Source organism: Delphinus delphis, chromosome 15 (assembly GCF_949987515.2).
Source record: "Delphinus delphis chromosome 15, mDelDel1.2, whole genome shotgun sequence".
NCBI classification, from domain to species: Eukaryota; Metazoa; Chordata; class Mammalia; order Artiodactyla; family Delphinidae; genus Delphinus; species Delphinus delphis.
Genome location: NC_082697.1, coordinates 82736102 through 82754426, shown reverse-complemented (window position 1 = coordinate 82754426; position 18325 = coordinate 82736102). Strand labels below are relative to the sequence as shown.

Here is an 18325-nt window from a genome sequence, read left to right as displayed (position 1 = left end):
AACATTAATTATTTATTCTCCTTTTTCATCGATTAGTAGATTAAGGTTAAAATACAACCATTTTGATGCCAACAAAAATGAGAGCAGGTGTGCATTATCAATAATGAATGAAGCTGACAACCAGTTAGTCTTAGGAACCACTAATTGACTGCAGGCATTTTCATTGAAGCTTGAAAAATGCTACATCTGAAAAAATTTTAGGTTCTTTAAAATTATTAAAACAGGACCCCCAAAAACAAAGATGAGGACAATACACAGGTAGAGGAGGCACCAAGAGACAGTTTCCATCCAGTATTACTGAGTAAAACCATCTTAAATTTTTAAGTGAAGAAATTTTTCAAAAGACTATGGTTTTTTATTGTTTTCTTTTAAGGCAACCAGTTCTAATTAGGCAAGTTTAAAAACACAAAATAAAACTGGGCTACTGCTCCCAACTTTTGGATGGAAAGACATTAATCTAAAACCATACTCCCCAAGTGGATGTTGGTCAGTCCTATTATGACGTGAATTTAAGGGAGATTCCACAAAATCCAGAATCTATTTTATTATATCTCTTACTCCAAAGGGACAACTGAGCAAACAGGATAACTTGGTGCTTTCACAGTTCAAAAGTATTCCTCACCTTCTTCTACTTCAGACGGCAAGATGACAACTGTATGATCCTCATGGACAGCTTACAGGTGTCAAGTCCTTCCCTTGTGCCAAGCACGGTGCTAGCTGCCTTACAGAAATGGCCTCATTTAGTCCTCACAGCCCAAGAAGAAGTAGCTCTATTACCTCACGGTACAGAAGGGGAAGCTGAGACTTTGAGAGGTTAGATGATTTTCCCCCAAATTACAAAAGTACTAAAGGTGGTGGGGCTGGAATTTGAACTCATGTCCGACCCTGAGCCTGTGCTCTCAACTACTTTGCATCCTCACTCAAATATGCAAAAGGAATTAGATTTTTCCTACCGGGTACCCTAGGACAGAATGATGCCCAGTATGTGTGAATTACAGGGACAGGCATGTGTACCCAACATCCACCAGAACACTTTAATTATTAGGGCTGTTTTAAAATGGAACAGGCTACCTCTGGGGGGGCAGTATCACAGAGGCACGGACGCACTGGGTGAGGGCCGGCCTGGTTGCTTGAAGCCATTTCAGCTCAATGTTTGGTTTGTGCAGGAAGTAAAACCAAAGTAGAGGACTGAATCCCCAAGGCAGCCCATGACAATCAGCCTCCCCACACCTGTCACAGCCCAAACACACCACACACACAGGCCCTAACTCCAAGTCAAACAGAGCGGTCGATGGCCACCTTGCCTGATGCACCTAAACTTTTGAAACAAACTAAAAAAATGCTTTAGGAAAGGAACTAGGGAGGCATAAAAAGATGATGATCCACTGCAAACGGCAGGGAACCCCACAGCCTGCAGTACAGCTACACTGGGGAAGAACGCTCAGAAAAGGGCTGGGCTGCCAGCCCGACTGGCACGTTACTGTGGCTGTGAGGCTTTATGTGGGGTGGGGAGGGCTGGTCCCTGCATCCCTGGTTCATCTGTATGATGGACATGTAAACAAACAGCCCCCGATACGACCTGGCAAGAATCAAATGAGAATACAGAGGTGAAGCATCTGACTCGCTGTGATGCTTATAACTGTTGGTTTCCTTGCGACTGAGGGAAGCCACAGGGCACATTGCGAGAGCGAAAGAGGGCCCGTCTTGCCCACAGGGATAAAAAGCTACTCGTTCAATGAACTCCGGACCTACGTTTCCAGCTGCTGCCTCAACATTTCCACTTCGTCTAACAGGCATCCCAAACCTAAGACATCTATGAACAAACCCTGACCCCTCATCCACCACACCCTCTCACAGCTGGCGGCCAGTGCACAGCAAGCCCACTGCCTCTCCCTTCAATCCTAGGCCGACCCAGCGTTCTAGCTCACCTGCACTGGGACAACAACCTCCCAGCCCGTGTCCCTGCTCCCACCCTTCTACAGCCTATTCTTTGAGCAGAGCCAGGAAGAACCTTGCCACTCCGGAGTCCAAAGCCTTCAGAGGCCCCTCACCCTCACCTCAGGTCAAAAGGCAACGTTCTTACTATGACCCACAAGGCCCCACAGGGCCTGGTCCCACCCGCGCAGCCCACCTCCAGCCCTCATCCCCTCCCTCCCCCCATCCTGAACTGCACCTCAACTGACCGGCTTCCCAACTGGGACCCAAGCTCACCAGGCCTCAGGAACGCTGCACTTGCCGGCCTCCACGGAACGGTCTCCTGGGACCGCTCTCCCTCCTGACTGCATGTCCCTGACGCCCCTCCCAAACCAGCTGCGCTCACCCCTTTCCTCCATCAGTGGCCCTTCGCCTCATCACTGCCCGGCAAATTAGACCTGTTTACCACCCACTAGAACGCAAGTTCCCAAGAGCAGGGGCTTGTACGTATTGATTTATCCCTAAGTGATCAGAACAATGCCTAGCAGAGATGCTCACTGAATTGAGCATACTGTTATTTAAATGAGGAAAGAAAAACTACTGTAATCCCTTGATTACTGAATATTTGCTTTTATGTGCTTTTCAGAAAACCATAGAAGGACTTTTTTGTTTAGTTAAAGGACAATTTTTCACAAGAGCAAAGAACAAACCCTGTAGTCATCCCACTACCACAATGCTCACCCTCCTCCCCAGCACTGGGACTCCACCTCCGTGCCAACAGAGGAAAATTTAAAGAAGTGAAATGTAGGCAGCCATCAAAATGATGAGTAAATGGATTACTTATGAATTCAAAGAAATATGTGTGGAATGTTAAGTTAAAAAAGCAGTGCCCCCTCAATGTTCATAGCAGCACTCTTTACAATAGCCAAGACATGGAAACAACCTAAGTGTCCACTGACAGATGAATGGATAAAGAAGATGTGGTATATATCAATATATACAACGGAATATTACTCCACCGTAAAAAAAAGGAATGAAACAATGCCATTTGTAGCAACACGGATGAACCTAGAGATTATCATACTAAGTGAAGTAAGTCAGACAAAGATAAATATCATACGATATCACCTATATGTAGAATCTAAAAAAATGATACAAATGAATTTATTTAAAAAACAGAAATAAGACTACAGACATAGAAAACAAATTTATGGTTACCGAAGGGGAAAGCCCGGAGAGGGATAAACTAGTAGTCTAGGATTAGCAGATACAAACTACTATATATAAAATATAGGTACTACTGTATATAGCACACCGAACTACATTCAATATCTTGTAATAAACTATAATGGAAAAGAATCTGAAAAAGAATATATATATATATATATATATATGACTGAATCACTTTGCTGTACACCACAAAGTCATGCAACATTATAAATCAATTATACTTTGATTAAAAAAAAAAAGCAGTGCCCAAGATAGTTTATATAGCCACGAGTTTTAATTATTTTAAAACAGACATTTTAAAATAATAAGGAAAGAAACTGTTTCTTAGGTTCATTTTTCAGTAAAAGCATTAATTTTTTAAAAGCTTGAAGTGTATTTTAATACTCATTATAAAACAAGTTCTAAACTTCCTAGAGGATTCATAAGTTGTTTTAAAATATTAATATGACGTGCAAAGTTGGGCAGGATTGAGTAGAGAATAAAAGTGAGATATTAAAACCTTTAATCATATATATATGAAGAGAAAAAAGAAACCTTAGTATGTCACAAGTTTCTACTGTTATAAAATGGAAGCTGCTATCAGCTATGGCTTTGAGTTATAAATACCCGAGACATATACACATATTAGCTTCACTGCACTCAAGAGTTATAGGAATAGACTTATTCTGGACACTAAGAGTCCAGTTTTTAGTTGTAAAGAGCATGTCATTTAATTTGCCTTTTTAGTCATCTCATAATTTTTATCTTTGAACTCATGCCCCTAAAATATTAGTCAGCTTTTAATAATGCAAAACCTTTTAGTCCTAATAATATTCTTACTTCAGTTTGAAATGAGACATACAAACACAGAATCTGTAGCCTATCACTCAAAGTAATAAGGCTCCAATTCTAACCTACACTCACAATCCTCTCCATGAACCCTGAATCCCAGGCAAACTGAAATATCCCCCGTCCCCTCCACCTGCTCCCTCCACCAGAAACCAACCCCTTCCTACTCAGGATTACAGCATCCCCTGACTCAGTCTGTCTCTACCTCCTCCACCTGCATGTGGGTGTGATTGCCTCCTCCCATGAAGTCCGGTAGCCTTTGTACCTTTTACTCTTGCACTGGGTCCTGTATTAAAGCTATGTATGTATATATTTTCATAATCTCTCTTACTAAGCTGTAGATACCCTGAAGGTTGGGACCAAGCTTATTAATGCTGTAAATGACAGTCATGGTTTCAAGAAAGCCCAGAAAAACCTGATTCATAGAGTTAGAATGCAAAGAGCCCAACACCCTTATCTGATACACTCATTTAGTCCATCAACAAACATTTCTAAGCTCATCCTAGAGCTTACTTCTCACTGAAAGTTTCACTGAGCAGGGCAGTGGTGGCACATTTGTTGTAACTGCTGCCATCTCCCCCTCTGGAACCTCCCTAGAGCAGACACTGCTAAAGGACCATCAGGATACCTCCCCCAGCCTCAGAATCCTTCTCGACACATTGCTGCAAGCACAGCAGTTCATAGCTCCTTTGCAGGTTTTACAGGAGGACTTGTCCCAAGGTCATTTTCTATACTGAACCAAATGCCGGCTTCCTGTCACTTCCTCTCACTGGATTTCAGGAACAATACACGAGTGACTACACCCTTCTGTTGCACACCCTGTCTTCCAGATTTTAAAGACTACTTTTGTAATTTGTTCCCTGTGTAGAAATCCAACTTTTGTGGAGTCCTCTTTAAGGAGTACAAAATCACAAATTCAAAATTAAGTACAAGGTTTTAAAAGATGTCGTGAAACTGAGAGGCCTTAAAGCTTAAACTCGGAGTCTGTGGGAAACCCTGCACTCACCATGGAATCAATCAACTGGAATTTAACCCCCAGCTTCACTCCTAACTACTTGTGTGAAGTTAGGCAAGTTATTCAACCTAAGTTTTCGTTTCCTTGTTTATAAAATGGGAATGACATCTCCTTCCTCAGAGGACTGCTGTGAGAATTACATGAGGCTCTTGAATTTCCATTAACGCCAACAAAATTCATTAAAGTTTTTTTATATTGAAGTATAATTAACATATCACATTGTATTAGTTTCAGGTGTACAAAATGATACAATGTTTGTATACACTGCAAAACAATCACCACAAGAAGTCATTACCACCTGTTACTATACGTTACCAAAACATTTTGTGTGTGTGTGATGAGAATTTTTAAGTTATACTCTCTTGGCAACTTTCAAATATGCACTACAATATTATCGACTATAGTCATCATGCTGTACATTACATCCCAATGACTTATTTTATAACTGGAAGTGTGCACCTCAAAATTCATTTACTGTGTAACTCATTCACTGTGTAATTCATTCTGAGTCGGGCGGGGCCAACTAAAACCCTTCACAGCGGCTGGGAAATGTGTACCACTAGCCTCTTGAATCATTACAGTGTCTATTATATTGTTTTTAGTAATGAATTAATTAGGATATCCCATATATTGGGGACTTCTCAGAGTGGCATACTTATTTTTGGGGGGTTTTTTGGTGGTAGAATACACATAACCTAAATTGACCAATAGTGACATTTAGGACATTCACAATGTTGTACAACCATCCACACTATCCAGTTCATTTCACTACCTGAAAAGGAAACCCTGTACCCATCAAGTAGTTATTCCCCATTCTCCCCTCTCCCCAGCCCCCGGCAATCACCAATCTGCTTTTTGTCTCTTACGAATTTGCTCTAGAACTTTTGTATGAATGGAATCTTACAATACGTGGCCTTTTAATCTGGCTTCTGTCACTTGGCATGTTTTCAAGGTTCATCCATGTTGTAGCATGTGTCAGTACTTCATTCTTTATGACTGAATAACACCCTACGGTATGGATATACTATATTTTATCAATTCATCAGCTGCTGGACATTTGGGTTGTCTCCACCCTGTGCCTGCTGGGAATAATGCTAAGATTTTGTATGAGCGTATGTTTCATTTCTCTTGAGGAGACATCGAAGGAATGGAATCGCCGGGTCATAAGGTAAACTCTGTATTTTGAGGAACTGACAGACTCTTCCAATGCAGCTGCTCCATTTTACATTCCCACCAGCAATGCACAAGGGTTCCCATTTCTCTACATCTCTGCCAACACATACTATTGTCTCTTTGATTACAGCTGCTGTGGGGTGTGAAGTGGTATCTCATGTGGTTATGATGTGCAAATCCCTAATGGCTAATGGTGTTGACCATCTTTTCATGTGCTCCTTTGTCATCCTTACTTTTTTTTTTCCTTCAATTGAGGGATAGCTGATTTACACTGGCATCCTTACTTTTAATAATTTTAAGGCATCCAGACCAGGAAAGAGTACCTAAGGAAGTGCATTTACTTCCAAGTGGCTGAAGACAGAACCCCACGTGCGCTAACAAGGAATCTACCACGTCCCCCCCGCCAAGGCTGTCACTCTCCTCTGCAGCATGCCCATGTGCTTAGGAACATGTGGCCGGCAGGGTCAAGGCAGGCCTCACCCGCACCACGATTCTAACTACACCTGTCTCCACCGTGTCCCTCTCCCTTTAACTTCGTTGTCCTCCCCCCTCAACCTACTGCAGGGGCCATACCCTTTGCTGTGTCTGGTGCTTCTGACCAGAGCCACTCTTTCTTGCTGTGAAGTCCCTTCCCCTATTTGTGTGTTAGAACTTTGTGTTTTTGTTTGACTCCTGATTTCAAGCCCAGCATAGTGCCATGAATAGAGTAAGACACCCGCGGGCATTTGTGAGAGGATGCGGGGGCTCTCGTGACTGATGTGAATGACGAAAGAAGCGGTCACGAGGCAGAGCCCTCAGGCCCCTGCCTCGTGGAGACCTGGACAGTTGCTGCGGCCCCCTGACCGCTGTTCTTTGGCCACAGCTGAGAGCCTGAGAATAAGGAGTCCTAACCTCTCCCCATCCAGAGTTGACAGGACACATGATATCCTTTGAGGAGAAAAAGACCAATTTAAATAATTGTGAAAACTGGGTTTAAACAAGATAATTTTCCCTTCACACACTTTAAAATTCAAAGATTTAAGAGAACGGGCAAGTATCATAAAGTGCATTGAAAAATAGGTAATGACATTCAGACTGACATTCAGGATGTGCCCATCATGCCGTCAGGAAGCATTAAATGTTAAAATGACTCATCTTGATTTGACATCTTAGCTTTTATACCTGTAGTTTTTACTAATTATAATACATCATCTGCACATATGGTTACTTCAAAGCTGGAAGAAGGAATGCTTTTCTTATAATAACTTCTGTAGGGAGGTACAATTTACAACACAGAACATCCTCTCAGTTTTAGAAATTTATATATACTTATACCAATATGCCTAGATGATATATGGACTTACATGGTATGTGCTTATATAGATGTTATAAATTATACATTTATAAATTATAAGCCTATCTTTCTCTACAGTTAGATCTTTTTTTGCTCCCAACAAGATGCCACCTGAAAACTGAAATGGCAAGTCATTTGCAAAGTTGGAATAAATGGTCATGTAATAAATGCTCCTAATACAAAATACAAACTCTTGATTATATCTGATAAAAACACAAAATACAGAATCATACTCACATGATGAATCAGTTTCAGACTATATGATGGTTCACTATTTAACACAACCTTTTATCTGCTGAACTATAATGGGCAGGACAATCTGACTGCCATAAAATAAATCACATCAGAAAAAGCCCATCTCTTCGACATGTAGAAAATTAAATCAGCGTAACAGGCCACACAGCTGGCAGACTACCTGAGCTCAAATTAACCAGCCGTTAACCAGCTGGGTGACTTTGGCAAGTTATTTAACTCTCTTTGAACCCCAGTTTCCTCATCTGTAAAAGGAAAATAATAATAATAATAGTACCCACACTTCAGAGAGCTATCACGATGAGTACAGGAGTTAATATGCATACGTCAGGTACAATGCTAACCAAATAAAATAAATTCCCTACTAACTGTTTCCTATATTTGCGGAAAGGATTTTAATCTCTTTAAAGTGAGCCTCGGGCTTCCCTGGTGGTGCAGTGGTTGAGAGTCCGCCTGCCGATGCAGGGGACACGGGTTTGTGCCCCGGTCCGGGAAGATCCCACATGCCGCGGAGCGGCTGGGCCCGTGAGCCATGGCCGCTGAGCCTGCGCGTCCGGAGCCTGTGCTCCGCAACAGCAGAGGCCACAACAGTGAGAGGCCTGCGTACCGCAAAAAAAAAAAAAAAAAAAAAAAAAAGTGAGCCTCACCTGCAACTAAAAGATAAATGGTTTTGGTCAACAACAATTGCTTTGACTCAACTTAGCTCTCTCATTGACTCTGGCATGAATTCTTTTCTTTTATCTAGACCTTAGGAATCTATTTATGATATTTCTCTGAATGAATAACATTTAAAAAAATTTTCACGTATTGTTTTCTGCTCTTTTTTTTTTTTTGCGGTACGCAGGCGTCTCTCTGTTGCGGCCTCTCCCGTTGCGGAGCACAGGCTCCGGACGCGCAGGCTCAGCAGCCACGGCTCACGGGCCCAGCCGCTGTGATAAGGATTTATGTGCACAGCTACAGGTACACACCCTGACGACCTGAGTCACATGAATTATTATTCATATGACTTACTATTTAACAAACACAGTGGATTAAAATATTTTACTTGCCAAATCCTGACTACAGAGCTCTGGTCTTTGGCTTTGCATTTGTCTGTTCGTTTGTTTCTCCCAACAGGGCAAGGCGGTGTCGCCCCAGAGCTGCTTACATGCTGTGGTTATTGGGATCATGCTGTTAATGTGTGTTAAACCCAAGCACTTAGTAACAGACTACAGGAATGATCCTGGAAAGTATAGTCTTAATTAAACCCAAGCACTTAGATCGCAGATGGTAAGGAGCTGCTTTTTCTTTGGAGAAAAGGATATCAAATCCCTCACACGATGGCTCCGTCCTGAGTGGCTTAAGCAACTGGATGACCCTAAAGGCCTTCTGCTGTCAAGTAAGGGCCTGCAAGGGGCCGGGTTGTAAACAGTTCAGGTCTCCTCTGTTGCAACCGCTTAGCTCTGCCAGTGTAGCTGCAGACAACACATGAACAAGTGGGCACGGCCGTGGCCCAATAAAATTTTAGTTTCAAATCGGTGCTGACCAGCCCCTTGGCTCTTGTTTGCTCAGTTAAGGTACAACTGATAAAAGGTGATGCTTTAACAGAGCGAATTTGAAGGCTACTTCAAAATATATGCTAATTCTTACTGTAATCTTCTAGTGGTTCAGCGCATTTAGCATAAAAATGACTAAAATTTGGCAATTCTCTTGAATCATTAGAATTTTCCTATTACTTTCAATTATAGTTGAGAAAAAGCAATGACACATTTCCTCAATAGTCTCTATAATAGGAGAACAGACTCTATTCATAAAGGACCTTTTGTTTTCAAGAGCAAACCATTAGGAATGACTCCTGGGAGAAGGATGTGTATCTAGCCTATTTATAGAAAATTAAAACTTGCCATTATTTAAGTTTTAGATAATTAGAAGAGCTTACAAATTTTAGACATTTAAAGATATTTTCCATAAAATCTGAGTCACTTTCCCTGCAAAACTGGCAGAATACCTTTGTTAGTATGGATATGACAGAAAATAAAGGAGCATTTTCATTTGCACATTCTAAATATTTTACAAGAATTTTATCAAATGGTAAGTCATATTCCATCAACTATTTTTATTTTCTAAGAATTAAACATATTTAAATGAGAGAAGCTCCACCATTGCTTGGCATTTCTACTTTTCATTTCTTGGTGACTTCCAATGGCAAAACTTTTACACCTCCATAGGTGACCCCAACATGGACGAGAACAATGAGATGACAATAAAACCCATACAGAAATATTTCCACATGAATGAGAATCAAGAGGCACAATAAAGCATCAGCAGAATTAGACTGTCAAGAACTTCAAACTGGGACTTCCCTGGTGGTGCGTTGGTTAAGAATGCCTGCCAATGCAGGGGATACGGGTTCGAGCCCTGGACCTGGAAGATCCCACATGCCACGGAGCAACTAAGCCCACGTGCCACAACTACTGAGCCTGTGCTCTAGAGCCCGTGAGCCACAACTACTGAGCCCGCATGCCACTACTACTGCAGCCTGTGTGCCTAGAGCCCATCCTCTGCAACAAAGAGAAGCCACTGCAATGAGAAGCCCGCATACCACAACAAAGAGTAGCCCCCACTTGCCACAACTAGAGAAAGCCCACGCACAGCAATGAAGACCCAACGCAGCCAATAAAGAAAGAAAGAAAGAACTTCAAACTGCATTGATAATAAAAAGAATCAAAAGAGAAAAACAAAACTTTATTAAAAGTTGATTGGCAAACTCAATAATAAAAAGACAAATAACCCAAGTAAAAATGGGCAAAGGATCTGAATAGACATTTCTCCAAAGATGATATGCAATGACCAGTAAGAACATGAAGATACTCGACATCAACCACTAGGGAAATGTAAATCAAAACTCAAATGAGGTAGTACCTCACACTCACTAGGATGGCTATAATCAAAAAGACAGACAATAACAAGTGTTAGCAAGGACTTAAAGAAGTTGGAACCCTCATACACTGCTGGTGGGAATATAAAATGGTGCATTCACTTTGAAAAATACTCTGGCAGTTCCTCAAAGGGTTAAATTTAGAGTTAACATATGAGCCAGCAATTCTACTCCTAAGTATATACCCAAGAGACAGAAAAACATATGTACACACAAAATTTGTACATGAATGTTCATAGCAGCAGTATGTTTTAATAGCTAAAAGGTAGAAGCAACCTAAATATCTTATCAACTGATAAAACAGATAAACAAAATGTGGTATATCTATACAATAGGATATTATCCATCCATAAAAAGAAAGGAAGTACTGCTACATGTTACAATGTGAATGACCCTTGAAATCATTGTGCTAAGTGAAAGAAACCAGTGACAAAAGATCACATATTGTATGATTCCATTTATGTGAAAAGTCCAGCAAAACCAACTCTATAGGAGACAAAATATATTAATGGTTAAATACGACTGGAGTTGGGGGTGAATGGGAGGTGACTGCTAATGGGTATGTGATTTCTTTCTGGAGTGAGGAAAATGTTCTAAAGTTGACTGTGGTGATAATTTAAAACTTTGTGAATATACTAAAAACCACTGAACTATACGCTTTAAACGGGGCAATTGTACTATATGTTAATCAGATCTCAATAAAGCTATTAAAATGATAAAAATTCACAGATTTCAAAAGAACTAAATAGAACTTATAGTAATGAAAAAGAATGACAAATTGAAATCTCAACAGAATAAAAAAAGAAAATAAAAAAATTTAAAACGCCATTTACAATAGGACACAAATGTCATAAGTATCTAAAAATGCATGTATAAAAATGTGCAAGACTTCTACAATGAAAACTACAAAATGGTGCTAACAGAAATTAAAGAAGTCTCAAGTAATTAAAAGGATATACCATCTTCATGGATTAGAAGATTGAGTCAGTTCTCTCTAAATTCATCTATAGATTCAATCTATAGTCAAAAATCCGCTATTTTTTTTTTAGTGAGACTTGACAAGCTGATTCTAAGGAACGTGTACATGCAGAAGTCCTATAATAGCTAAGACAATCTCGAATAAGGTCTACTTACTTTACTTGATATCTCCTACTAGATATCAAGATTTATCATAAAGTTACAGTAATTAAGACAGTGTGGTGTTGCTGCAAGGACTGCAGATAGAGCACACAGACAGCAAAGTGTGTAGGTGTGTTGCCTCCCTGTTTCCCAGTAACAAACCCATGTGATGTGTTACAAATATGAATAACTGAAAGAGGAAGTACAGCAAAGACATTAAAAGTGGTAACAATGACTGTAAATGGAGTTACAGAAGAAATACCTGCCTGTGGGAACGTCAACACTGCTACTGTTTGAGAAACCCTGGATGTACAGCCACAAGAATGGAGTGAAGCCCAGAATCATCAACATAATTGAGGAAAGCGGTTGTGGTGAAAAGGATGAAGGTGTTTCCGAGAAAGTGATACCAGCCCAAAAAACTTCACATTAAAGGAACTCTCAAGGCTATCTCACAACGTTGAAATCACCGAGGATAAAATGCTGGAAGCTGATCCAAGCTTAAAAGGAGCATGACAATTTGCAAAAGCATATTGTATCTTAAGTTATACAAGAAGGCGACAAGAGTTGTTGAAACGACTCGAGTTTTTTACAAATAAATAAAAATGCTTTAACTATCAGTGTTTCTAATGCTTTAAAGTACTGTGTACTAAATAAATATGTTTTATTTTTTCCATTTCCTTACACATTTATAACTGAAAGTGAGAGTTTTTAATGTTTCTGGCAAACATTTTTAAAGGTCACAGGACAATCATAATTTTCCCCATTGATTATTAAGATGGCTTTGCATGGTTTTAACTTGTATGGTCATCTTTGTGGGCCTACCTGTATTTAAAATTAATGAGTTAAATGTATCATTTCAGAAATTAGAAAAAGAACAGCAGAATAATCCCAAAGATAGTACAAGGAAGAAAACAAGGGTAAGAGTAGACATTAATGAAATAGAAAATGAAGATACAATGGAAAGAACTGAAATAATTTGTTCTTGAATAATCAAGCAAAAATGTATATTCTTACAAACGTATCACCTACTTTATGGAAGAGAATAATGTCAATGAAAAAAAATTGGTACTGATTTTTGAATTCTCAAATACTTGTGAACATATGAAGCGGCAACAGAGAGGCATCTTTCTGGTCTGTGAAACTTTAGAAAACACAAGGCACATTATCTCATTTCATCTTCAAACAACCCAGAACGTGTTGCTGTCCTCTCCCTTAGTCCTGCCAACCACTCATAAGGTGACGTGTTGCCCAGGGTGGTGTAAGTTGACAGCGGCACTGTAACAACACAAGCTTTACTGAGCATCTCTCAGGTGTTGGGCAGTCTCAGGGGAAAATAAGACCTGGCCTGGCCTCCCTGTCCTGGGTCACAGGATCGTTCCCAAGCAGCACCAATGCCGCCTACCATCCTCTCGCAGAGGTCACGACCTCCACAGCCCTTGCTCTGCCTTGCTTGGCTGCAGAGCACATGGCTAAGGACACAGGACCCAATGTGGTTGCCCATGGAGGTTATCTCACCACCATGCAGAAGGCTGTGACTGCCAAGTTTACCCTATGGTCTACTAGCCTCCCCAGGGAAACGCGGGGTGAGCATCCACTCTGCAGACCTCAGAGGAAACATCTATCCACGAGGCTCCTGAGGATGAGATGAGGCAACACACGAAGGACCCGGCACACAGCACGCACTTAGTGAGACCTGAGTTTCTATGTGAAGCACAGCTGTACAAAAGTCAAGCAATACGTGTAAGAAGGCATACACATGTAAGTAAAACTTCTGTTAGTTCCATCTTCCTCAACCCTGTAACACCTGGTGTTTATGGTCAGGACCCTAGTGAAGCCACCATTTCTGAGGGGGCCAGTGAGCTCCAATCACCACACCTGCCAGCCCCTCCCCAGTCTTCGGCTGCTCTGACACCAACGATTCCCTCTCATCTCCTTCTTGAAAAGGTCCCCGTTGTGGGCTTCCTGTTTTCTTCCTCTTCAGCAACCCGTGATTGGCTGCCTCTTTCCTTTCCCTTCGCCTCAGTGAAGTGCAGTAAGTGCAGAGGTGAAGAGCTCAGATCCTCAAGTCGGACCACCTGCTAACTGTGTGACCCAGGCACACACTTCACCTCTGGGTCTTACGTGGAAAACGGAGACAGTGGAAGCGCCTGCACCCAGATCTGTGCAGGACGGCTCTGAGGACTAAATGAGACGCTGAACTAAAGGCCCTGTCAGGCACTGGGTCCTGCGCCCGAGGAGAGCAAGCACTCAATGTTGGCTCTTAGGCACAAACTCACCGGAAGAAAAGCCTGGAAAGAAATATGGCAGTGATGAAAGAGGCTGTGAGACCGTGCAGGTACGTCAGCAGAGAGGAAGATGAGAGGAGGAAAGAAAGGAGAGAGAAGCGGAGGCAGGGAAGATGCCCCAAGAGTTTGTGATGAAAAGATACCCAAAAGCTTGAGAAGAAAAGCAAAAGGACAGAAAAACAAAAACTACCCCACATCCCTAATTCATCTTCTGTGCTTGGGAGTCCCACTTCCCAAATAGGAATAGACTGGGAAGGATGGCTGTGGTCTACTGGAGAAACAACAATCATAAATAGAGTGTGAAGTACACACACGATAGTAAAACCACACAACCCATGTGGGAGAAAAACACTATCCCAATCAGAGACACAAGCAAAACGCAGCAGCACTTTGCAGCTCACAGCACAGCTAAAGCAGTAACGCGTGTTAAGTCCTTTCCTTTCACTAAAAGGCATTGAAACAAGACCTCTGATAACCAGAGCTGGCTGACTGGTGGCACCATCGGGTGTCCTCCTAACAGCTGTGCCCTCTCCCCCTCGATGTATCCCTTGGCCAACCATGCCTGGGAACAGTGCTGCTGGGTCATGGGCGTGTGATCCAAATCAGGCCAGAGAGAACAAGAGGGTGTGTGCTGGGGCTCCTGGGAAAAGGTTTCCTCCTCTGTAAAGCGTGCTCCTTCCTGCTTCTGGACATAGTGGGAAGAGGGAGGGTGTGATGCCTGAGACTAGCAATGGCAGGGCAGCCACCCTGGTACCATGAGGAGCTGGGCTTTAGGACAGAAAGAAAGAGAGAAAGAACCAGAGTCCTTAGTAATGATTAACCAAGAACCCCCTGTTCCTGGCCTTCTTATGTGGGATAATAAACATCCTTATTGCTTACACCACTGTTAGTTGGGTATTTTGTTACTCGTGGGCAAGAGCATCTTAAATGATTCACACAGTACTGGGTGAGCTGATGCCGAAAGAGGGATATCAAAATGAAAACACCCATAGCTAGAAGTCAGAAATGGTACTGCTGCAGCCCTGTGCTACTAACAGAGGCTGACCCAGAAGACAAAAAGTAAAAGGCTAATCAACACCCACACACACACACCTTTTCTTTCCTCTAAAATGAGAAGAGACTGAAATGCTTAGCTTTGCCACCCTGATTTACATTAATAATGTATTTGGCCAAGTTTTCCAAGTTGAATCCTCACCACAAATTTCTATGAATTAAGTAAATATTTTTAGCCAGAGGGTATTTTCCTCCCAGAGCAAAAATTTTAAACGGAAAATTGTATAACTATAGGATTTTTTTTTGCGGGGGTGGGGCGTGGGAAAAGAAAGGCTTTTCAGAGATAATACTCTTCAGGAATGAAAATTTTGAAATGATTCATAATCTTCACATATGTAATACCCCTTCAGTTTTTAACAAATGGAATTTGTAACATAAGTTTCATAATAAAGTATGAAGGCCAATACCAAAATGTCAGTAACTAGATCAGAAAATCTTCTTGAAAAACAAGAAAGGTACAATCAATTTTAGGTCTCTCTTTTTTCTATGAATTGTCCAGTGCTCTTCCATACAGGTATTTAAACAGATATAGGGTAGTATTTTAGTCTAAACTTTAACAACAAAATAAAAAACTAAGCAAATCAAAAGAAGTAAATGTTAGGCCTCCAAAAGCAACTCCTACTAGGATTGCACTTTATCATGGAATGGCTGCAAATGAGTAGGAAATTAACTACATGATAGAGTGAATATAAGCAAAAGGACAACTTGGAACAAAAATGGCAGCAAGTAATTTCCATTCCCTCTGAATGAAATACAAACACATGAAAGAAACTGCACCATAGCAACATATTTTCCTTATTGAAACCAAAATTTTAAGCTCGTGTTTATAACAACACGGTTGCTGTGGAAACAGCTGATTCAACATTATGAACTCACAGCTGAATCAAATAAGGTGTGGAACAGAAGTCTTATTTAAACAGTGGCAAGAATCATAAAACATTAAAAAGGCAAACTGAATGACGGTGAGTCAAAGCGCCGTATGTTTTAACATAAGGGTCATACTTTTTTTTCCCCTGATGCCTGACACAAATAGGCTGTTTCTTTTTAATTTAGTTCTATTTTTGGAACCCTATAATCACCCCAATCATCCCTCAAATGTCCTAAATTTTACTGTCTGCTTCTGTCTACATAACACAGTGTGTATTTTATTAAACTGATCCACTTTGGACAGAGTTACTATACTTCAGACCTTGCCAGAACAACAGAATACAAGTCAGCGCTTTGAAAATTTTCTACTCGTAACTGATTCTATTCAGTATCGCAGTACTGACTTATTCATCACCCAGCATCACTTCAGGCTTAGCTTTTGCCTACAGGTTTCAAGACTATGAACTCTTCCGGTACAAAAGCTGTCAGAGAATGTTAACGAGCGCCCAGATCCACTGCAGACGCAGCAGCCCAGCCCCCAACCCCAGAACCATCATCACACCTTGAATTTGTTCCTTGGCTTTTATGGGTCAGTTAGGAGTTTTCCAAGCAATCCTGAAAACCCTCAAGACACTTAACATACGAATGGTGTGAATTATTTGAACCTTAAACATATGCGCCTTTGCCCCTCTGCTTCCCTTTCCACGTTTTAATTGGAGAGGAACACACATTTCTTTAAAACACACACTTCACTAATCCTTTCCTCTGGTTTTCTGAACCTTTCAAATTCTGACAAACATTTTAAACTCTGAAATGTTACCCTCTGTCAAGTAAAACATATTTAACAAGTTATTAAAATGATGGTTATGTGTGGGACTATTAAAAAAAAAAAATCCACCTTTCCCCGCTTCGGAGATGGTACAGTGAACCGGCTCTGTAAATAGAAGCCTTGGTGCTGCCGAGGGTGCGGCTGCCCTCGCCCTCCGCGTGTGCACAGGGGATCGATTCATACCAGCAAAACCGGAAAAATCACAACCGAGAGCAACTGTGGAAGCAGCGATAGCCAAGAGCAGAACGTAAAGGGGCTGGACTCTCTGCAAGGTGAGTCACAGGAAACGCTCTGCCAGAGGCCGGAGGCTGCGTGCACATCCCCTTCAGTTAAAAATGTGGCTCAAGGCTCCCCTGGCTTCACGCTTCAGGGATCAGCAGGGAACTAGGGCCCAAACCTCAGAGGCAGAAGCCCAGTTCCTAGTGGCCTGCGCTTAACTAAGCCTCCACTTTGGACAGACCACGGAGGAGTCAATCACCGCAGAGGTGAACAAACCCGAGTGCTGGGCTAGCCCTCTTTTCCATTCTGGATCCGGGCCACTTTGTATGTTCTCATCAGGGCTCGCACGACAAAGGCTCCGGAACCGCGCTCAAGTTGGGTGTATATGTAACGGACGGTCAGCTCACCCAGCTCTGTCGACACAGGGGACCCGCTGGCAATCTCACCGATCTTGGCCACTCCATCGTAGTAGGCTTTTCCCGCCAGAATCATAGCTAGACAGGGAAGGTGACACACACAATCATCACTTACACATGGAAAGGAGGAAACGACACAGAGGTTTTCTTCCAAACACCCCGGAGTCCCTCGCGGCTGAGGCAAGCGTGGCTCTCAGGGGGCAGGGCTTGAGCTTGCGAGCTGTGCCAGGGGCAGAGGTCCCTCCACTGCACTCCTGCAGGCCCCCCACCCACCGGAAAGCCCTCACGGGATCCTCGCCTCCGACCAGCCCTGGGGAACCTTCAGCAGCGGCAGAGGCTGGGGGTCCGGAGAAGGTTCTGCCTGCTCCTCAGGCCAGCTCCAGAGGGGATATGTTCCTAACACAGAATTGGGGCTGGAACACATCCACTGCAGCAAGCTGGTCATTCTACAGCAATACAGGTCTGCAATACTGTTAGCTAGAGGGGCTGGTGTGGGCTTGTCTAGGCGCCTGGGCCTTCTACGGCATTTTTACTTTTTCTATTGAAAAAGATATTCTGAGACACAAGCAACTACCATACTTGTTGCCAGGAGAGAAATCTATGAAATCTGAAATACATTATCATTTCAAAAAAAAAATGAAATTACCTGAAAAATAACTGAATGCTCTGCTTTTCTTTCTGCTCTTTTTTGGCAGAGACAGGAAAACTCTTACTGCTATACAAGCTGGATTCTAATTATCTTAAAAATCACATTTCTCCTTTCAAACTGATTCTGAAAACTACATTATAAGGTACAGAAATATGCTTCTGATTTGTTTTTCTTTTCCTTTTTTTTCCCCTTTCCTTTTTCTTTTATGGAGGGTGCAGGGAGGTTG

At 41.9% G+C, this 18325-nt stretch overlaps 1 protein-coding gene and 1 pseudogene across 4 annotated transcripts in view; both read right to left on the bottom strand.

Moving 5' to 3' along the window:
• The window catches only part of BAIAP2L1 (BAR/IMD domain containing adaptor protein 2 like 1), an 87667-nt gene that overhangs the window by 42119 nt on the left and 27223 nt on the right, over positions 1-18325 (bottom strand). For all 4 annotated transcript variants that reach the window (XM_060032433.1, XM_060032434.1, XM_060032435.1 and 1 more), the window contains exon 3: positions 17442-17528. In XM_060032433.1, the coding sequence (XP_059888416.1) occupies positions 17442-17528 (87 nt within the window). The remainder of the gene's footprint in view (positions 1-17441; positions 17529-18325) is intronic.
• LOC132439047 (small nucleolar RNA U3) lies at positions 8877-8984 on the bottom strand (annotated as a pseudogene).